At 45.7% G+C, this 23,303-nt stretch overlaps 1 protein-coding gene across 1 annotated transcript in view; it reads left to right on the top strand.

The window, feature by feature from the left end:
- Window positions 1-23,303, top strand: part of TTBK1 (tau tubulin kinase 1) — a 196,635-nt gene that overhangs the window by 94,842 nt on the left and 78,490 nt on the right. The window contains exons 4-5 of the mRNA XM_044292297.1: window positions 13,554-13,627; window positions 22,458-22,598. Of these exons, the coding sequence (XP_044148232.1) occupies window positions 13,554-13,627; window positions 22,458-22,598 (215 nt within the window). The remainder of the gene's footprint in view (window positions 1-13,553; window positions 13,628-22,457; window positions 22,599-23,303) is intronic.

The following is a 23,303-nucleotide window of genomic DNA, read 5'->3' as shown; positions in this document are numbered from 1 at the left end:
GGGCAGATTTATCCTGGGAAAGTTTCCATTCACTTACGGTAGATTTCCCAACCACATCTGCTGGGATTTTGTTCCAAACTTCAGCCAATCTTTCAGTAAAATAATACTTCCTGCAATGCTACTGATGTTACCCCCGCTAATTTCAGATTGTGCCCTTGTGCCCCCTTGTTCTTGTGTTTAGCTTCTTACTGAGAACACTTCTCTCCTGAACCTTATTTAACCTTTAAGCTATGTAAAGGTTTCGATCATTTCCCTTCTTTCCTTGTGTAACATATATAAAGGTTATGGTCATGTCCCCCTTTCCCTTCTTTCCTCATGTAGCATATACAAAGGTTTCTATCATGTCCCCCTTTCCCTTCTTACTCGTGTAACATATACAAAGGTTTCGGTCATGTCCCCCTTTCCCTTCTTTCCTTGTGTAACATATATGAAGGTTTCGGTCATGTCCCCCTTTCCCTTCTTACTCGTGTAACATATATGAAGGTTTCGGTCATGTCCCCCCTTTCCCTTCTTTCCTCGTGTAACATATATGAAGGTTTCGGTCATGTCCCCCTTTCCCTTCTTACTCGTGTAACATATACAAAGGTTTCGGTCATGTTGCCCCTTTCCCTTCTTTCCTCGTGTAACATATATGAAGGTTTCGGTCATGTCCCCCTTTCCCTTCTTTCCTCATGTAACATATATATATAAAGGTTTCGATCATGTCCCCCCTTTCCCTTCTTTCCTCGTGTAACATATATGAAGGTTTCGATCATGTCCCCCTTTTCCTTTTTTCCTCGTGTAACATATATGAAGGTTTCGGTCATGTTGCCCCTTTCCCTTTTTTCCTCGTGTAACATATATGAAGGTTTCGGTCATGTTGCCCCTTTCCCTTCTTTCCTCGTGTAACATATATGAAGGTTTCGGTCATGTCCCCCTTTCCCTTTTTTCCTCGTGTAACATATATGAAGGTTTCGGTCATGTTGCCCCTTTCCCCTCTTTCCTCGTGTAACATATATGAAGGTTTCGGTCATGTTGCCCCTTTCCCTTTTTTCCTTGTGTAACATATACAAAGGTTTCGGTCATGTCCCCCCTTTCCCTTCTTACTCGTGTAACATATATGAAGGTTTCGGTCATGTCCCCCCTTTCCCTTCTTTCCTCGTGTAACATATATAAAGGTTTCGGTCATGTCCCCCTTTCCCTTCTTTCCTCATGTAACATATATATATAAAGGTTTCGATCATGTCCCCCCTTTCCCTTCTTTCCTCGTGTAACATATATGAAGGTTTCGATCATGTCCCCCTTTTCCTTTTTTCCTCGTGTAACATATATGAAGGTTTCGGTCATGTTGCCCCTTTCCCTTTTTTCCTTGTGTAACATATATGAAGGTTTCGGTCATGTTGCCCCTTTCCCTTCTTTCCTCGTGTAACATATATGAAGGTTTCGGTCATGTCCCCCTTTCCCTTTTTTCCTCGTGTAACATATATGAAGGTTTCGGTCATGTTGCCCCTTTCCCCTCTTTCCTCGTGTAACATATATGAAGGTTTCGGTCATGTTGCCCCTTTCCCTTTTTTCCTTGTGTAACATATATAAAGGTTTCGATCATGTCCCCCCTTTCCCTTCTTTCCTCGTGTAACATATATGAAGGTTTCGATCATGTCCCCCTTTCCCTTTTTTCCTCGTGTAACATATATGAAGGTTTCGGTCATGTTGCCCCTTTCCCTTTTTTCCTTGTGTAACATATATGAAGGTTTCGGTCATGTTGCCCCTTTCCCTTCTTTCCTCGTGTAACATATATGAAGGTTTCGGTCATGTTGCCCCTTTCCCTTTTTTCCTTGTGTAACATATATGAAGGTTTCGGTCATGTTGCCCCTTTCCCCTCTTTCCTCGTGTAACACATATGAAGGTTTCGGTCATGTCCCCCTTTCCCTTCTTTCCTCGTGTAACATATATGAAGGTTTCGGTCATGTTGCCCCTTTCCCTTTTTTCCTCGTGTAACATATATGAAGGTTTCGGTCATGTTGCCCCTTTCTCTTCTTTCCTCGTGTAACATATATGAAGGTTTCGGTCATGTTGCCCCTTTCCCTTCTTTCCTCGTGTAACATATATGAAGGTTTCGGTCATGTCCCCCTTTCCCTTTTTTCCTTGTGTAACATATATGAAGGTTTCGGTCATGTTGCCCCTTTCCCCTCTTTCCTCGTGTAACATATATGAAGGTTTCGGTCATGTTGCCCCTTTCCCTTTTTTCCTCGTGTAACATATATGAAGGTTTCGGTCATGTTGCCCCTTTCCCCTCTTTCCTCGTGTAACATATATGAAGGTTTCGGTCATGTCCCCCTTTCCCTTTTTTCCTTGTGTAACATATATGATGGTTTTGATCATGTTGCCTGTGACGAATACCGCACCTCGCTGCACCGCTTGATGTCAACTATGTTGAGCTCACGAGATACGGTTTAGTCACTGGTTTCCAAGACATAACGTTACGCTCTCCCTGGGAGCACAGTTTACACAGACGCCTCCTATCTCTTTGGGCAGGGGAATGAGATACGTTGGTCCACACGGCCCCTGGCGTAACTCCACACTCGCTCACAACCCTGACGAGCTGAGAAAGCCTTTTCACTGCCCCAGTGAAACAGCACTTTCTCAGCCTGGTAGACTGCCACCAGTTCCTCGTTTGATAAAATCCAGGTCCACTAACGGGATTATATAGGGTGAGAAACCAACCCGGGGTAGCGTATAACTAGGCCGAAACACGGACGTGGGAATTTGTGATCGAGATACAAGAACAGCACAAGATTAAATTATATATTTAATTGCCTGAAGGGTGCACTAGACAATACACGATACATACAGTGGTCGGATGTGCAAATACAGGCGGTATGATACAACAGAGTTAAACAGAGCAAGGGTCAGTTAACAGATGGATGAGTCGTCCTTTGGGTTATGATGAGTTCTAGGGTGCTGTAATGCTTGGCTGTAGTCACATGGAGGCAGCGATTTCAGAAGTTTGTCCACGGTTCCTCTAAACGCATTACTCGATGTGACCCCCTTCAGAAAAAGACCCTGGCCTCTGGCCTGCATGGGCCTTTTCACCCTTCCTTGTCCTGGTAGCCAAAGACCCACAACATCCATTATGGCCCATAGCTCCAGACTGGAAGGTCACAGGGAGATTGTTCTGGGACCAACGGGTCCGTCTTGGTTCCGGGTACAGGTGGAGACCAAACATTGTGCGGTTATTAGGTTCCTGCTAGGAGATCTCTGTATCTCCCCTTCCCGGCACCCGACCCCCAAACTACGACTAGGGGCATGTCCGTCTTGACCCCAGGGTCGCAGATATATAACTGGTTTATGCCTGTGATGGACAGGCAATTCATAATTCCTTATGAATCTCCGGTTCCATGATGTCTGATGGATTTGAGTGATCTGGGTGTATGCTGAGACCCCCTACAGGGGTGTTTTCCTGTAGGATGAATTGGCCTCCGTGCTGGCTGAGTGAGGTTTGAATTGTACGCATGTGGCCTGCTTGAAGCCAGGACCCCTGCGGAGTTCACTCCCTCTGCTATCTGACAGCAAATGGCTGGAATTGGATCATAATTCCACATTCCTCACATTGCCCCTTTCCCTTCTTTCTTTGTGTAACACATTTAAAGGTTCTGGTCATGTCGCCTCTTTCGCTTCTTTCCTCAAGGCTATGCAGATTATGTTCTTTTAATAGGACCTTTCACCGGTCCTGACATTATCATGTAAATAGCTGGCAGGGTGGGGCATGCTGATAGCATCTGAGATCGCTTACTATTTTCCCTATGCGCTGCTCTGTTCCTCCGTTGTGCCCCCCGTTCTGGTTTTCCGCCTGGTATGTAAATCCATACCATCGGTACAGGGGTGAGGAGACGGCCCTGTTTCTCAGGGGACATCTTCTTCTCCCTGGCTATAAGCTGTCCAAACGCAACAGAGCGCCTCACAGCCATGGAGAAAAAAAAAGCTTACCTTCTCCCTGGCTGTGACGCTCCCTGCTGGGATTGGTCATCTCACAACTAGGGAGGAGATGCCCCTTGAGAAATACGGCAATCTCCTCCCTATACTGATGGAATAAATTTACATACCAGGCGGGAAATCAGAACGGGGTGGCACAGCGGGGGAACGGAGCAGCGCATAGGGAAAATAGTAAGTGATCTCACGTGCCATCAGTATGCCATACCCTGCATGATAATATCAGGACCGGTGAAAGTTCCTCTTTAAGTCTCTCCTGTTGTGTTTGATGCTTAAAGGGATTCTGTCAGCACATTTACCCCTTTTTAACAGTTCCCATAGCGCTGTAGCCGCAACACAGATGATTAAAACGGTACCTTTATATGCTTTTGATGCATATGTAAATGAGGGCTCGCAAGTGCCCAGGGCGGCGTCCACCGCGTTGGAGCCCAGGCAGCTCGGCCTCTTCGGCTCTTATCCCTGCCCAGCCTCTTCCTCTGCCCGCCCATCTGTTTTCTCTCCCCCTCAGCGAGATCCCGCGCCGACGCGGTAACTTCCTTGGTCGGGGCATGCGCATAAGCTACTGCGATGCCGTGCCAGCAATGGGCATCGCAGTGTGCATGCCCCGTCCAAGGAAGTCATCGCGCAGGCGCGGGATCTCGCTGAGGGGGAGAGAAAACAGATGGGCGGGCAGAGGAAGAGGCTGGGCATGGATAAGAGCCGAAGATGCCGAGCTGCCTGGGCTCCAACGCGGTGGACGCCGCCCTGGGCACTTGCGAGCCCTCATTTAGATACGCATCAAAGTTAGTTTTTGGCAGTTTTAAAAGTCCACAAAAGCATATAAAGGTACCGTTTTAATCATCTGTGTTGCGGCTACAGCGATATGGGAACTGTTAAAAAGGGGTAAATGTGCTGACAGACTCCCTTTAAGACCCTCCACCATTTTCGTAGCCTGTCTCTGCACCCGTTCCATTTCATCCATGTCTTTTTTTTTAGGTGTGGTCTCCTGAACTGGACCCAGTATTCCAGATGTGGTCCCGCTAACGCTCTGTAGAGTGGGATCACAATCTCTAGTTTCCTACTGGTTATACCGCTAGCTATACAGCCAAGCACCCTACTTGCTTTCCCTTTGCCTCTCCATCCTGTGCACTCATATTGAAGCCGTCTGATATCAGAACACTTAAATCCTTCTCTTCTGATGTCCTCACGTTGCACATTGTGTTGTGAATTTAATACCTAATCACTGTTATTCACTAGTGTTGAGCGCGAATATTCGAATATCGAATTTTTTTCGCGAATATCGCCACTTCGCTAATTCGCGAATATTTCGAATATAGTGATATAAATTCGATATTTCGAATATTCGTATTTTTTTATTGTTATATTTTTTTCTTTCCCACTTCCCTAAAGTTGTTCTTGCCTGTCCTTTGGATTCCTGGCTTCCTGGCTGCTCCAGTCAGTGCCCGTTGCCGCTTCTGCCGACTTCCGTGCTCATGGAGCGTCCCCATCACCATGGGAACGTCTCCATATACTAGAATGTACTGTCGGATTTGAGAATTACGTTGAAATCGCAATTTGATTATTTCAAGTTATAATAATCGAATTTCGATTTTCACTTAGCGCTGCTATATTCCATATTCGTTAATTCTAGCCTAATATGGAATATAGCAGCGCTAAGCTGAAATCGCAATTCTATTATTATAACTTGAAATAATCAAATTGCGATTTCAACTTGGACCTGGTTTCCTATGGTTGGCTTGGTAGAATTAGCGAATATGACGAATGTATTCGTCATATTCCACAAAACGAAGATAACAAAGTATTCTCCATCTTCGTTTTAGCTCCATATTCGTCAACTTCGCGAATTCTAGCAATCATATAGGAAAGTTTACTATAGAGACAGCTGAGTTTAATTCGCTATGCGATTATATTACTTTGCTTTTTTTTATAAATAGAATAATTATAATAATTATCAGGTATTATAATTATTCTATTTTTTTTTTTTTAAAGCAGTCATATAATCGCATAGCGAATTAAACGTAGCTGTCTCTATAGTAAACCTTCCTGTATGATTGCTAGAATTAGCGAAGTTGATGAATATGGAGCTAAAACGAGGATGCAGAATACTTCGTTATCTTCGTTTTGTGGAATATGACGAATACATTCGTCATATTCGCTAATTCTACCAAGTCAACCATAGTAAACCAGGTCCAAGTTGAAATCGCAATTCGATTAATTCAAGTTATAATAATCGAATTTCGATTTCAGCTTAGCACTGCTATAGTCCATATTAGGCTAGAATTAACGAATATGGAATATAGCAGTGCTAAGTTGAAATCGAAATTCGATTATTATAACTTGAATTAATCGCATTGCTATTTTTAATAGGAGAGTAGCCTTTAAGTTACAATCGCTATACGCAATTATTTAAATCGCATATTAATCGCGATAACAAGAATAATGACGAATATTCGATTTCGATGAATATAAAACGAATATTCTATCGAATATTCGCGAATTTAGTCGAAATGGAATATGGCACCTGCCGCTCATCACTATTATTCACTGGCGCTTACTCCTCTATATTTTATTTCTAACGCTGCGGTACCGCAGTAGTAAGGTCAGTACTGCAAACGGGCACAAAATTATAAAAATATTGTGGTTCTGCGCGATACACCATAAACACCGTATTGCTTTCAAATATGTAAGTGCATACCCGCTTCAGCTTCGCTGTATTTCTTTTGCGCGTGCCAAGTATCTTGCTTGCCATATGGCTTTTGGAGCGCAGATTTTGTTGGAATGGTTTTAGGGTGCCATGTTGCATTTTGTAAACCTCCAAAAAGTGACCCCATTTTGAAAACAACACTCCTCAGGGAATTAATTGAGGGCTGTACCATGACATCATAGTTCTTTCATAGAAGTTAGAAACACTTTTTTCAGGTAAAATGCTGCTTTAACCCCAGATCGTGCATTTTTCACAAGGGTTAACAAGAGAAAAATCACCTCACAAATTGTTACCCATTTTCTCCTGAATATGGGAACACCCCCTATGTGGTCGTAAACTGCTGTATGGACACACTGCGGGTCTCAGAAGGGAAGGAGCGCAATGTGCATTTGAGGCCTAGTTTGGTGATTTATACCGCACTGGCCGACAACTGCAGAGGCTCTGAAGTGAAGTAAAAAAAGAAACCGCCAAGAAATGACCCCATTTTAGAAACCTCACCCATCACAGAATTTACCAAGGGGTGGAGTGAACATTTAGACCCAACAGGTATTAAATTCACCGTATTGCTTTTAAATATGTAAGTGCACACCTGCTTCAGCTTCGCTGTATTTCTTTTGCGCGTGCCAAGTATCTTGCTGTATAGGTAGGTGTATATAGTAGTGGGATAAGGAGCCCTATGTTCTGTCTTCAACACGAGCCCCGGCCGGTGGCAATGCTCAAAGTTTGACTACTAGTTCGCGCTCGGTTTTGAGCGCCATGTGCCGTTACTGAAGTAGGTACGTTGTTTCTGCTTTAGACATTTTTTTGATAAACCCCCCCCCTCTTGTCTCTCCTAACAATTTCGATCTCACCGAATAAAGTTCCCAAACCCCTGTGTTTCTCCTTTAGTGTCTAGACAGGGGGTGACCATCATATTTTCTGTGGCTATTATAAATATGTAATATGTCAGAAATTGAGTTATTTGCATTTGAGTGACGCAGATAGGTATAAGTAAAATGGGAGGAGTAAGATGCCCTATATAATGAACATCATAAGCAGGAGTCCATATCCCTGACGAAGGATAACGTTTTATCCAAAACGCGTTGGATTTTGACACTCCTGGGCTTCCGTACCTAGTTCAGTGACGTCACATGGCGCTCGAAACCCAGTGCGAACTAGTAGTCAAACTTTGAGCATTGCCACCGGCCGGGCAAGCTCGTGTTGAAGACAGAACATAGGGCTCCTTATCCCACTACTATATACACCTACCTATACAGCAAGATACTTGGCACGCGCAAAAGAAATACAGCGAAGCTGAAGCAGGTATGCACTTACATATTTGAAAGCAATACAGTGACTTTAATACTTGTTCGGTCTAAATGTTCACTCCACCCCTTGGTAAATTCTGTGATCGGTGAGGTTTCTAAAATGGGAAGGTGCAGTAGACATCGCTTATCTGGACTTTAGTAAGGCTTCTGATACTGTCCCACATAGAAGGCTTATCAATAAACTGCAGTCATTGAGCTTGGACTCCCATATTGTTGGATGGATTAGGCAGTGGCTGAAGGACAGACAACAGAGGGTTGTAGTCCATGGAGTATATTCAGACCAAGGTCTTGTTACCAGTGGGGACCTCAGGGATCTGTTCCGGGACCCATATTGTTTATTATCTTTATCAGCGACATTGCAGAAGGCCTCGATGGTAAGGTGGGTCTTTTTGCTGATGACACAAAGATGTGTAACAGGGTTGATGTTCCTGGAGGGATACACCAAATGGAAAAGGACTTAGGAAAACTAGAGGAATGGTCAAAAATCTGGCAACTAAAATGTAATGTTGATAAGTGCAAGATAATGCACCTGGGACGTAAAAACCCAAGAGCAGAATATACAACCAGTGATACAGTCCTGACCTCAGTATCCGAGGAAAGGGGTTTAGGGGTCATTATTTCAGAAGACTTAAAGGTAGGCAGACCATGTCATAGAGCAGCAGGAGATGCTGGCAGAATGCTGGGTGTATAGGGAGAGGCATTACCAGTAGACAGAGGGGGGCGCTCATGCCGCTCTACAGAGCACTAGTGAGACCTCATCTGGAGTATTGTGCGCAGTACTGGAGGCCATATCTCCAGAAGGATACTGATACTTTGGAGAGAGTTCAGAGAAGAGCTACTAAACTGGTCCATGGATTGCAGGATAAAAACTTACCAGGAAAGATGAAAGGACCTTAACATGTAGAGCTTGGAAGAAAGACGAGACAGAGGGGAGATGAGAGAGACGGCTAAATACATAAAGGGAATCAACAAGGGAAAAGAGGAGAGAAGATTTACAAGAAGGAAAACTGCTACAAGAGGACAGAGTGTTACCTTAGAGGGGCAAAGGGTTAACAGTAATATCAGGAAGTATTACTTTACTGAGAGAGTAGTGGATGCAGGGAATAGCCTTCCTGCAGAAGTGGCAGCTGCAAATACAGTGGAGGAGGTTAAGCATGCATGGGATAGGCATAAGGCCATCCTTCATATAAGATAGGGCCGGGGCTATCCATAGTATTCAGTATATTGTGCAGACTAGATGGGCCAAATGGGTCTTATCTGCCGACACATTCTAGGTTTCTAGGTTTCTTTTTTTACTTCACTTCAGAGCCTCTGCAGTTGTTGGCCAGTGCGGTATAAATCACCAAACTAGGCCTCAAATGCACACGGCGCTCCTTCCCTTCTGAGACCCGTAGTGAGTCCATACAGCAGTTTATGACCACATAGGGGGTGTTCCCATATTCAGGAGAAAATGGGTAACAATTTGTGAGGTGATTTTTCTCTTGTTAACCTTTGTGAAAATGCAATATCTGGGGTTAAAGCAGCATTTTACCTGAAAAAAGTGTTTTTAACTTCTATGAAAGAACTATGATGTCATGGTACAGCCCTCAATTAATTCCTTGAGGAGTGTTGTTTTCAAAATGGGGTCACTTTTTGGAAGTTTACAAATTGAAACATGGCACCCTAAAACCATTCCAACAACATCTGCGCTCCAAAAGCCATATGGCATTCCTTCCCTTCTGATCCTTGCTGTGCGTCCCTACAGCCCTTTACAAACATGTCCGGGGTCTCACCGTATTAAGGAGAAAATGGGTAAAACTGTTTTTGGGGTGCATTTTCTCCTGTTGCCCTTTGCGGAAATGAAAAACTTGGGCCTAAAATATAATTTTCAAATATAATTTTCTTGTAAAATATGTAATTTTTCATTTTCACATCTAAGTGTATCTAAAATCTTTTAAAGTGCCTGTTGGGTCAAAGTGCCTGTTGGGGTAACAACAAAGTCCCAATACCTGTTGGGATTTTCACTGTTGGGTTGCATCAGTGGGTTATCCCAGTGAAATCTGCCCTCCTTCCCTTCTGAGCCTTGCAGTGGGCCTATATAGCAGTAGATGACCACATAAGGGATGTTCCTGTAAACTGCTTGATGTTAGCCATAGCTGTTTTACAGTAAAATGGAAGATCTGCAAAAAAAAATAAAAAATTACATTTTTTTATTTCTCCTCCATTTTACTTTCATTCTTTTGGCAGACCTAAAGGGATTTGCTTCAATCCAATAAGCATCCGAGTTTATACAGCTTGGAGATGGATAATGTACAGAAAAATGATGATATGGTCAAAATGTTCACCTGCCTAATAATTGTTCACACAATATACCCCACATATATCCCATAGTCACCCTGCATATACCAGATATACTGTACACCTCATATAAATCCCATACACAACCCGTCTATATCCCATGTACATCCTATATACGCCCCATATGTATCCTATATTCACACACGCTGTATATATTCCATACACAACCCATATAAATCCCATACACATAATCCCATATAGACAGTGCCTTTTACCTCTTGAACTTTTCCAAATTTTTTCACGTTACTGCCACAAATGTATTTTATGTGATCTACCAACACAAAGTACCAAGTACCATAGGTAAAAGAAAATGAGAAGTCACCTCATTAGTAAATCGAGTCCACATGTGTGTAATGTAATTTTAGGCTAACTCCAGCTGTTCTGTGAAGGCCTCAGAGGTTAGTTGAAACCTCATCATGAAAACCAAGGAACACACCAGACAGTTCAGGGATAAAGTTGTGGAGAAGTGTAAAGCAGGGCTAGGTTATAAAAAATATCCCAAGCTCTGAACATCTCATAGAGCTCTGTTCAATCCATAATTTGTAAATGGAAGGAGTATGGCACAACTGCAAACCTACCAAGACATGGCCATCCACCTAAACTGACAGACCAGACAAAGAGAGCACTAATTAGAGGCCACTACGGAGGAGCTGCAGAGATCCACAGCTCAGGTGGGAGACTGTCCCCAGGACAACTATTAGTCATGTACTCCACCAATTTGGCCTTTATGGAAGAGTGGCAAAAAGAAAGACATTTCTGAAAGAAGCCATAAGAAGTCTTGCCTGCAGTTTGCCACATGCTATGTAGGGAACACAGAAAACATATAGAAGAAGATGCTCAGGTCAGAGAAGACCAAAAGTGAACTTTTTTGCCCTAAATGCAAAACACTGTGTGTGGTGGAAAACTAACCCTGCACATCCCCCTGAACCCACCATCCCCACCGTGACACATGACGGTGGTGGCATCATGCTGGGGGGGGCTTTTCTTCAGCAGGGACAGGGAAGCTGGTCAGAGGTGATGGGAAGATGGATGGAGCTAAATGCAGGGAAATCCTGGAGGAAAACTCCAATCATTATATAGACAACCATCTCGGCTATCACACACATACATTGGATGTGCAGCTATTCAGCATATGATTAGTTCTGCAGATTCTTCTCATGTAACTGCATCGTTACTCTTTTGCTTGTCAGTATAACTGCATTGTCACTCTGTTGCTTGTCAGTATAACTGCATTGTCACTCTGTTGCTTGTCAGTATAACTGCATTGTCACTCTGTTGCTTGTCAGTGTAACTGCATTGTTCCTGTTTTTCTCCTGGTGGTGGAACAATCTTCTCCTTGTTTACTACAAATTACAGCCTGTCCTCACATTCCCTAATAGCTCAGTGTGTTATTAGGTGGATTCCCAAGCGAAAGGTCACTGGTTTGGATCCAGGAGCCGCCATGAAGATTTCCCAAGAAAAGAGAACAGCATCATCCAGCTCATCGATAGCGGTATCTCGGCCAAAAAAATTGCCAAACTGCATCATGTGAGCGCTGTGACAGTAGGAAGAATACAAAATGAAGTCCGTCCATCCATTCCAAAGCCAAGAGGTGGACGTCCAGGCAAAATATCGGAGTCAACAAGTCGGCTCATCACAAGGTCTATCAGTTCTGGTATGACAAACACGGCAGTACAGGCGGCTCGTATGCTTTGTAATAGTGAGATCACAGACGTCGATGCAAGAACCGTGCGACACACATTAAACAAGTCTGGAATGGTGGCCCGAAAAAAAGCTGAAGAAGCCTCAACTTCAATATCATCATAAGAACCGTCGGCTCGAGTTTACAAAAAAGTACAAACAGTCGAAGATTGGAAACAGGTGATTTGGAGCCATGAGATGAAAGTCAATAGACTGGGCTCTGATGGGAGAAAATGGGTCTGAAAGAAACAAGGAAAAAGAGGATAGCGGATCGAGAAACTGAAGGAACTGTCATGTACGGTGGAGGAAGCCTGATGATATGGGGTTGTCTCACAGCCAAAGGCGTTGGATACTTGACCAGGATCGATGGTGGTCTCAATGCTGAGCTATATGTGAGTGTCCTACAAGACAAGTTACTTTCTACACTCGAGTACTACAGTATGGGTATGAAAAATACGATATAGTGTTCCAGCAGGACAACAACCCGAAGCATACATCGAGATTGGCCAAAAAATGGTTCAGTGACAATGGAGTAGAAGTGCTGGATCGGCCCCAACTACCAGAAGCATATGTCGGGATTGGCCAAGAAATGGTTCAGTGACAATGGAGTAGAGGTGCTGGATCGGCCCCACAGTCCCCAGACCTTAACCCAATCCAAGACTTGTGGGTAGAGGTGAAGAAAAAGCCGTATTCATACCCAAGTGAGTCGACCAGTATGACCAACACTGGGAACGTGTATAAGAGACCTGGGGAGATATTTTGGTTGAGACTTGAATCTGATGAAGAGCTTGCCCAGAAGGATTCAGGTCGTGCTGAAAGCCAAAGCTAGATTTACAAAATATAAAAAATTTAAATTTAGAATTTTAGGAGCAAAAGAGTAACAATGCAGTCACATGAGAAGAATCTACAGAACTAATCATATGCTAAATAGCTGCAAGTCCAATGTGTGTATGAGATAGTCAAGAAGATTGTCTATAAGATGATGGGAGTCTCAGGTCCGAAGCTGTAGTGGATGATGAGATAAGGAGCCTGAAAGTCAAAAGTTCTCAATATTGTTACCCTTCTGCTCATCAGTGTATCCTGTATATATCCCATACACACCCTCTATATATGCCATATAGACCTGATAGATATCCATAATATATCCCATATATACCCCCACATGTCCCATAGACACCCTTTATAAATCTCACATTCACACACCCTGTAAATATTCCATACACACCCAACATATATTCCATATAGACCTGATATATACTTAATATATCCCATATACACCACATAGATTGTATATATAGCCTGTATATATCCCCTACATAACATATATATCCTATACACAAGCCATATATATCCCATATACACCCTGTTTATATTCCCTTTACACCCCATATATATCCCATATCCCAGTGTACCTCGGCTCTCACATCCTCAATCAGGTTAGGGCGGAGTGATGACTAGAGCCATGGTTGATGCGCTGACACAGAAGATCTCACTAGGAGCTCCTGTTAGAGAACACAGCGTCCTCCCCCTGAGCCTCTCTGCTTATGTCTCTACAGGAAAGGATCATGTGTGTAGATTCATAGGCTGTGGAAGAAACGAGAAGTTCAACTATGTCGTCATGCAACTTCAGGTAAAACAGTGAACTAAGAATATAGAGGTAGTATATCACCAGGTATAGCAGGTGTCAGCAGAGGGTTTGGAGTGTACGGAGATGAGAGGGTAGAGGTAGTATAGCACCAGATATAGCAGGTGTCAGCAGAGTTTTTGGCGTTGATGGAGACTAGAGGGTAGAGGTATTATAGCACCGGGTATAGCAGGTGTCAGCAGAGGGTTTGGCGTTGATGGAGACTAGAGGGTAGAGGTATTATAGCACCGGATATAGAAGGTGTCAGCAGAGGGTTTGGAGTTGATGGAGACTAGAAGGTAGAGGTAGAATAGCACCGGGTATAGCAGGTGTCAGCAGAGGGTTTGGAGTTGATGGAGACTAGAGGGTAGAGGTATTATAGCACCGGATATAGAAGGTGTCAGCAGAGGGTTTGGAGTTGATGGAGACTAGAAGGTAGAGGTAGAATAGCACCGGATATAGCAGGTGTCAGCAGAGGGTTTGGAGTTGATGGAGACTAGAGGGTAGAGGTATTATAGCACCGGATATAGAAGGTGTCAGCAGAGGGTTTGGCGTTGATGGAGACAAGAAGGTAGAGGTATTATAGCACCGGGTATAGCAGGTGTCAGCAGAGGGTTTGGAGTTGATGGAGACTAGAGGGTAGAGGTATTATAGCACTGGGTACAGCAGGTGTCAGCAGAGGGTTTGGAGTTGATGAAGACTAGAGGGTAGAGATAGAATAGCACCAGATATCAGCAGGTGTCAGCAGGGGGTTTGGTGTTGATGTAGGCTAGAGGGTAGAGGTATTATAGCACCGGGTATAGCAGGTGTCAGCAGATGGTTTGGAGTTGATGGAGACTAGAGGGTAGAGGTATTATAGCACCAGATATCAGCAGGTGTCAGCAGAGGGTTTGGCGTTGATGGAGACTAGAGGGTAGAGGTATTATAGCACCAGATATCAGCAGGTGTCAGCAGGGGGTTTGGAGTTGATGGAGACTAGAGGGTAGAGGTATTATAGCACCGGGTATAGCAGGTGACAGCAGAGGGTTTGGAGTTGATGGAGACTAGAGGGTAGAGGTATTATAGCACCGGGTATAGCAGGTGTCAGCAGAGGGTTTGGAGTTGATGGAGACTAGAGGGTATAGATAGAATAGCACCAGATATCAGCAGGTGACAGCAGAGGGTTTGGAGTTGATGGAGACTAGAGGGTAGAGGTATTATAGCACCGGGTATAGCAGGTGTCAGCAGGGGGTTTGGAGTTGATGGAGACTAGAGGGTAGAGGTATTATAGCACCGGGTATAGCAGGTGTCAGCAGAGGGTTTGGAGTTGATGGAGACTAGAGGGTAGAGGTATTATAGCACCAGATATCAGCAGGTGTCAGCAGAGGGTTTGGAGTTGATGGAGACTAGAGGGTAGATGTATTATAGCACCAGATATCAGCAGGTGTCAGCAGAGGGTTTGGAGTTGATGGAGACTAGACGGTAGAGGTATTATAGCACCAGGTATAGCAGGTGTCAGCAGATGGTTTGGAGCTGATGTAGACTAGAGGGTAGAGGTATTATAGCACCAGGTATAGCAGGTGTCAGCAGAGGGTTTGGAGTTGATGGAGACTAGACGGTAGAGGTATTATAGCACCAGGTATAGCAGGTGTCAGCAGAGGGTTTGGAGTTGATGGAGACTAGAGGGTAGAGGTATTATAGCACCAGGTATAGCAGGTGTCAGCAGAGGGTTTGGAGTTGATGGAGACTAGAGGGTAGCGGTATTATAGCACCAGGTATAGCAGGTGTCAGCAGAGGGTTTGGAGCGTACAGAGACTAGATGGTAGAGGTATTATAGCACCGGGTATAGCAGGTGTCAGCACAGGGTTTGGAGTTGATGAATACTAGAGGGTAGAGGTATTATAGCACCAGGTATACCAGGTGTCTGCAGGGGGATTGGAGTTGATGGAGACTAGAGGGTAGAGGTATTATAGCACCGGGTATAGCAGGTGTCAGCGGAAGGTTTGGAGTTGATGGAGACTAGAGGGTAGAGGTATTATAGCACCAGGTATAGCAGGTGTCAGCAGAGGGTTTGGAGTTGATGTAGACTAGAGGGTAGAGGTATTATAGCACCAGGTATAGCAGGTGTCAGCAGAAGGTTTGGAGTTGATGGAGACTAGAGGGTAGAGGTATTATATCACCAGGTATAGCAGGTGTCAGCAGAGGGTTTGGAGTTGATGTAGACTAGAGGGTAGAGGTATTATAGCACCAGGTATAGCAGGTGTCAGCAGAGGGTTTGGAGTTGATGGAGACTAGAGGGTAGAGGTATTATAGCACCGGGTATAGCAGGTGTCAGCAGGGGGTTTGGAGTTGATGGAGACTAGAGGGTAGAGGTATTATAGCACCGGGTATAGCAGGTGTCAGCAGAGGGTTTGGAGTTGATGTAGACTAGAGGGTAAAGGTAGAATAGCACCGGGTATAGCAGGTGTCAGCAGAGGGTTTGGAGCGTACAGAGACTAGAGGGTAGAGGTATTATAGCACCGGGTACAGCAGGTGTCAGCAGAGGGTTTGAAGTTGATGAAGACTAGAGGGTAGAGGTATTATAGCACCGGGTATAGCAGGTGTCAGCAGAGGGTTTGGAGTTGATGGAGACTAGAGGATAGAGGTATTATAGCACCAGGTATAGCAGGTGTCAGCAGAGGGTTTGGAGTTGATGGAGACTAGAGGGTAGAGGTATTATAGCACCAGGTATAGCAGGTGTCAGCAGAGGGTTTGGAGTTGATGGAGACTAGAGGGTAGAGGTATTATAGCACCAGGTATAGCAGGTGTCAGCAGAGGGTTTGGAGTTGATGGAGACTAGAGGGTAGAGGTATTATAGCACCGGGTATAGCAGGTGTCAGCACAGGGTTTGGAGTTGATGAATACTAGAGGGTAGAGGTATTATAGCACCAGGTATACCAGGTGTCTGCAGGGGGATTGGAGTTGATGGAGACTAGAGGGTAGAGGTATTATAGCACCAGGTATAGCAGGTGTCAGCAGAGGGTTTGGAGTTGATGGAGACTAGAGGGTAGAGGTATTATAGCACCAGGTATAGCAGGTGTCAGCAGAGGGTTTGGAGCGTACAGAGACTAGATGGTAGAGGTATTATAGCACCGGGTATAGCAGGTGTCAGCACAGGGTTTGGAGTTGATGAATACTAGAGGGTAGAGGTATTATAGCACCAGGTATACCAGGTGTCTGCAGGGGGATTGGAGTTGATGGAGACTAGAGGGTAGAGGTATTATAGCACCAGGTATAGCAGGTGATAGCAGAGGGTTTGGAGTTGATGGAGACTAGAGGGTAGAGGTATTGTAGCACCAGGTATAGCAGGTGTCAGCAGAAGGTTTGGAGTTGATGGAGACTAGAGGGTAGAGGTATTATAGCACCAGATATCAGCAGGTGTCAGCAGAGGGTTTGGAGTTGATGGAGACTAGAGGGTAGAGGTATTATAGCACCAGGTATAGCAGTGTCAGCAGAGGGTTTGGAGTTGATGGAGACTAGAGGGTAGAGGTATTGTAGCACCAGGTATAGCAGGTGTCAGCAGAAGGTTTGGAGTTGATGGAGACTAGAGGGTAGAGGTATTATAGCACCAGATATCAGCAGGTGTCAGCAGAGGGTTTGGAGTTGATGTAGACTAGAGGGTAGAGGTATTATAGCACCGGGTATAGCAGGTGTCAGCAGAGGGTTTGGAGTTGATGTAGACTAGAGGGTAGAGGTATTATAGCACCAGGTATAGCAGGTGTCAGCAGGGGGTTTGGAGTTGATGGAGACTAGAGGGTAGAGGTATTATAGCACCAGATATCAGCAGGTGTCAGCAGAGGGTTTGGAGTTGATGGAGACTAGAGGGTAGAGGTATTATAGCACCGGGTATAGCAGGTGTCAGCAGAGGGTTTGGAGTTGATGGAGACTAGAGGGTAGAGGTATTATAGCACCGGGTATAGCAGGTGTCAGCAGAGGGTTTGGAGTTGATGTAGACTAGAGGGTAAAGGTAGAATAGCACGGGTATAGCAGGTGTCAGCAGGGGGTTTGAAGTTGATGAAGACTAGAGGGTAGAGGTATTATAGCACCGGGTATATCAGGTGTCAGCAGAGGGTTTGGAGTTGATGGAGACTAGAGGGTAGAGGTATTATAGAACCAGGTATAGCAGGTGTCAGCAGAGGGTTTGGAGTTGATGTAGACTAGAGGGTAGAGGTAGAATAGCACCGGGTATAGCAGGTGTCAGCAGAGGGTTTGGAGTTGATGGAGACTAGAGGGTATAGATAGAATAGCACCAGATATCAGCAGGTGTCAGCAGAGGGTTTGGAGTTGATGGAGACTAGAGGGTAGAGGTATTATAGCACCAGGTATAGCAGGTGTCAGCAGAGGGTTTGGAGTTGATGGAGACTAGAGGGTAGAGGTATTATAGCACCAGGTATAGCAGGTGTCAGCAGAGGGTTTGGAGCGTACAGAGACTAGATGGTAGAGGTATTATAGCACCGGGTATAGCAGGTGTCAGCACAGGGTTTGGAGTTGATGAATACTAGAGGGTAGAGGTATTATAGCACCAGGTATACCAGGTGTCTGCAGGGGGATTGGAGTTGATGGAGACTAGAGGGTAGAGGTATTATAGCACCGGGTATAGCAGGTGTCAGCGGAAGGTTTGGAGTTGATGGAGACTAGAGGGTAGAGGTATTATAGCACCAGGTATAGCAGGTGTCAGCAGAGGGTTTGGAGTTGATGTAGACTAGAGGGTAGAGGTATTATAGCACCAGGTATAGCAGGTGTCAGCAGAGGGTTTGGAGTTGATGGAGACTAGAGGGTAGAGGTATTATAGCACCGGGTATAGCAGATGTCAGCAGGGGGTTTGGAGTTGATGTAGACTAGAGAGTAGAGGTATTATAGCACCGGGTATAGCAGGTGTCAGCAGGGGGTTTGGAGTTGATGGAGACTAGAGGATAGAGGTATTATAGCACCAGATATCAGCAGGTGTCAGCAGAGGGTTTGGAGTTGATGGAGACTAGAGGGTAGAGGTATTATAGCACCGGGTATAGCAGGTGTCAGCAGGGGGTTTGGAGTTGATGTAGACTAGAGGGTAGAGGTATTATAGCACCGGGTATAGCAGGTGTCAGCAGAGGGTTTGGAGTTGATGTAGACTAGAGGGTAAAGGTAGAATAGCACCGGTTATAGCAGGTGTCAGCAGAGGGTTTGGAGCGTACAGAGACTAGAGGGTAGAGGTATTATAGCACCGGGTATAGCAGGTGTCAGCAGAGGGTTTGGAGTTGATGGAGACTAGAGGGTATAGATAGAATAGCACCAGATATAAGCAGGTGTCAGCAGAGGGTTTGGAGTTGATGGAGACTAGAGGATAGAGGTATTATAGCACCAGGTATAGCAGGTGTCAGCAGAGGGTTTGGAGTTGATGGAGACTAGAGGGTAGAGGTATTATAGCACCGGGTATAGCAGGTGTCAGCAGAGGGTTTGGAGTTGATGTAGACTAGAGAGTAGAGGTATTATAGCACCAGATATCAGCAGGTGTCAGCAGAGGGTTTGGAGTTGATGGAGACTAGAGGGTAGAGGTATTATAGCACCAGATATCAGCAGGTGTCAGCAGAGGGTTTGGAGTTGATGGAGACTAGAGGGTAGAGGTATTGTAGCACCAGGTATAGCAGGTGTCAGCAGAAGGTTTGGAGTTGATGGAGACTAGAGGGTAGAGGTATTATAGCACCAGATATCAGCAGGTGTCAGCAGAGGGTTTGGAGTTGATGTAGACTAGAGGGTAGAGGTATTATAGCACCAGGTATAGCAGGTGTCAGCAGAGGGTTTGGAGTTGATGTAGACTAGAGGGTAGAGGTATTATAGCACAGGTATAGCAGGTGTCAGCAGGGGGTTTGGAGTTGATGGAGGACTAGAGGGTAGAGGTATTATAGCACCAGATATCAGCAGGTGTCAGCAGAGGGTTTGGAGTTGATGGAGACTAGAGGGTAGAGGTATTATAGCACCGGGTATAGCAGGTGTCAGCAGAGGGTTTGGAGTTGATGGAGACTAGAGGGTAGAGGTATTATAGCACCAGGTATAGCAGGTGTCAGCAGAGGGTTTGGAGTTGATGTAGACTAGAGGGTAAAGGTAGAATAGCACCGGGTATAGCAGGTGTCAGCAGGGGGTTTGAAGTTGATGAAGACTAGAGGGTAGAGGTATTATAGCACCGGGTATATCAGGTGTCAGCAGAAGGTTTGGAGTTGATGGAGACTTGAGGGTAGAGGTATTATAGAACCAGGTATAGCAGGTGTCAGCAGAGGGTTTGGAGTTGATGTAGACTAGAGGGTAGAGGTATTATAGCACCAGATATCAGCAGGTGTCAGCAGAGGGTTTGGAGTTGATGGAGACTAGAGGGTAGAGGTATTGTAGCACCGGGTATAGCAGGTGTCAGCAGAGGGTTTGGAGTTGATGTAGACTAGAGGGTAAAGGTAGAATAGCACCGGGTATAGCAGGTGTCAGCAAAGGGTTTGGAGCGTACAGAGACTAGAGGGTAGAGGTATTATAGCACCGGGTATAGCAGGTGTCAGCAGGGGGTTTGGAGTTGATGGAGACTAGAGGGTAGAGGTATTATAGCACCGGGTATAGCAGGTGTCAGCAGGGGGTTTGGAGTTGATGTAGACTAGAGAGTAGAGGTATTATAGCACCGGGTATAGCAGGTGCCAGCAGAGGGTTTGGAGTTGATGGAGACTAGAGGGTAGAGGTATTATAGCACCGGGTATAGCAGGTGTCAGCAGGGGGTTTGGAGTTAATGGAGACTAGACGGTAGAGGTATTATAGCACCGGGTATAGCAGGTGTCAGCAGAGGGTTTGGCGTTGATGGAGACTAGAGGGGGGAGGTATTATAGCACCGGGTATAGCAGGTGCCAGCAGAGGGTTTGAAGTTGATGAAGACTAGAGGGTAGAGGTATTATAGCACCGGGTATAGCAGGTGTCAGCAGAGGGTTTGGAGTTGATGGAGACTAGAGGGTAGAGGTATTATAGCACCAGATATCAGCAGGTGTCAGCAGAGGGTTTGGAGTTGATGGAGACTAGAGGGTAGAGGTATTGTAGCACCGGGTATAGCAGGTGTCAGCAGAGGGTTTGGAGTTGATGTAGACTAGAGGGTAAAGGTAGAATAGCACCGGGTATAGCAGGTGTCAGCAAAGGGTTTGGAGCGTACAGAGACTAGAGGGTAGAGGTATTATAGCACCGGGTATAGCAGGTGTCAGCAGGGGGTTTGGAGTTGATGGAGACTACAGGGTAGAGGTATTATAGCACCGGGTATAGCAGGTGTCAGCAGGGGGTTTGGAGTTGATGTAGACTAGAGAGTAGAGGTATTATAGCACCAGGTATACCAGGAGTCAGCAGGGGGTTTGGAGTTGATGTAGACTAGAGAGTAGAGGTATTATAGCACCAGGTATAGCAGGTGTCAGCAGAGGGTTTGGAGTTGATGGAGACTAGAGGGTAGAGGTATTATAGCACCAGGTATAGCAGGTGACAGCAGAGGGTTTGGAGTTGATGGAGACTAGAGGGTAGAGGTATTATAGCACCAGGTATAGCAGGTGTCAGCAGAGGGTTTGGAGTTGATGGAGACTAGAGGGTAGAGGTATTATAGCACCAGGTATAGCAGGTGTTAGCAGAGGGTTTGGAGTTGATGTAGACTAGAGGGTAAAGGTAGAATAGCACCAGGTATAGCAGGTGTCAGCAGAGGGTTTGGAGTTGATGTAGACTAGAGGGTAAAGGTAGAATAGCACCAGATATCAGCAGGTGTCAGCAGAGGGTTTGGAGTTGATGGAGACTAGAGGGTAGAGGTAGAATAGCACCGGGTATAGCAGGTGTCAGCAGAGGGTTTGGAGTTGATGGAGACTAGAGGGTAGAGGTATTATAGCACCGGGTATAGCAGGTGTCAGCAGAGGGTTTGGAGTTGATGGAGACTAGAGGGTAGAGGTATTATAGCACCGGGTATAGCAGGTGTCAGCAGAGGGTTTGGAGTTGATGGAGACTAGACGGTAGAGGTATTATAGCACCAGGTATAGCAGGAGTCAGCAGGGGGTTTGGAGTTGATGGAGACTAGAGGGTAGAGGTATTATAGCACCGGGTATAGCAGGAGTCAGCAGAGGGTTTGGAGTTGATGGAGACTAGACGGTAGAGGTATTATAGCACCAGGTATAGCAGGTGTCAGCAGAGGGTTTGGAGTTGATGGAGACTAGAGGGTAGAGGTATTATAGCACCAGATATCAGCAGGTGTCAGCAGAGGGTTTGGAGTTGATGGAGACTAGAGGGTAGAGGTATTATAGCACCAGGTATAGCAGGTGTCAGCAGAAGGTTTGGAGTTGATGGAGACTAGAGGGTAGAGGTATTATAGCACCAGGTACAGCAGGTGTCAGCAGAGGGTTTGGAGTTGATGGAGACTAGAGGGTAGAGGTATTATAGCTCCAGGTATAGCAGGTGTCAGCAGGGGGTTTGGAGTTGATGGAGACTAGAGGGTAGAGGTATTATAGCACCGGGTATAGCAGGTGTCAGCAGAGGGTTTGGAGTTGATGGAGACTAGAGGGTAGAGGTATTATAGCACCGGGTATAGCAGGAGTCAGCAGAGGGTTTGGAGTTGATGGAGAATAGACGGTAGAGGTATTATAGCACCAGGTATAGCAGGAGTCAGCAGGGGGTTTGGCACAGCCACACGATGCAGTCTTTCTTGGTGTGTATATGGTGCTGTATAGTTCGGTATCTATAATGTCAGATTGCTGTGTAGAAAGCGCCATGATTATGTCATGGACACTGTATGTGACAGGACCAGCCTCCTGCTGCCTACTTGACGCTATTGATTATGTTGATTTGGTCACAGGGCCGGAACTTGGCAGATCTGCGCAGGAGTCAGCCCCGCGGCACCTTCACCATGAGCACCACTCTCCGACTGGGAAAACAGATCCTTGAGTCTATAGATTCCATTCACTCTGTGGGCTTCCTGCACCGTGACATCAAACCTGTGAGTTCTGTATCCTGGTTGCAACAGGGGCTTAAAGGGGTATTCTGGTTATTAGAAGTTATCCACTATCAGTTCAGTCAGGTTCCTACCATTGGGGACCCCCACCGATCACAAGAACAGGGGACCCATATCCCCTGCAGCCCCCCTGGAATGAATTGAGTAGCCGGTTGCACATACGTGTGGCCGCTCTATTCATTTCTACGAGAGTTTGAGAGCCAAGTACAGCGCTCCGCTGTATCCAGAACTCCCATAGAGATGCCACCCATACACAGCCAGCCGCTCTGTCCATTTCACGGGGGCTGCTTGGGGTATGGGTCCCCGTTCTCGTGATCAATGGGGGTCCCAGCAATAGAATAGAGGAAAACTACTAACAACCGGAATACCCCTTTAATTGTGAAGATATCTGCTGGAGGGACAATGTTTGGTGATACCTGCTGGAGAAAGGATATGTGGAGGTATCTGCTGGAGGGCCGATGTGTGGAGGTATCTGCTGGGGGGACAATTTGTGGAAATACCTGCTGGAGGGACAATGTGTGGAGGTATCTGGTGAAGGGAAGATATGTGGAGGTATCTGCCAGAGGGACGATGTGTGGTGGTATCTGCTGGAGGGATGATGTGTGAAGATATTTGCTGGGGAGGAAGATGTGTGCGTGCATCTACTGGAGGAACAGTTTGAGAAATTACCTGCTGGAGGGATGATGTGTG

Source organism: Bufo gargarizans, chromosome 4, assembly GCF_014858855.1.
Source record: "Bufo gargarizans isolate SCDJY-AF-19 chromosome 4, ASM1485885v1, whole genome shotgun sequence".
NCBI lineage: Eukaryota > Metazoa > Chordata > Amphibia > Anura > Bufonidae > Bufo > Bufo gargarizans.
Note: the sequence above shows the minus strand (reverse complement) of the source record. Positions and strands in the feature narration are given on the sequence as shown.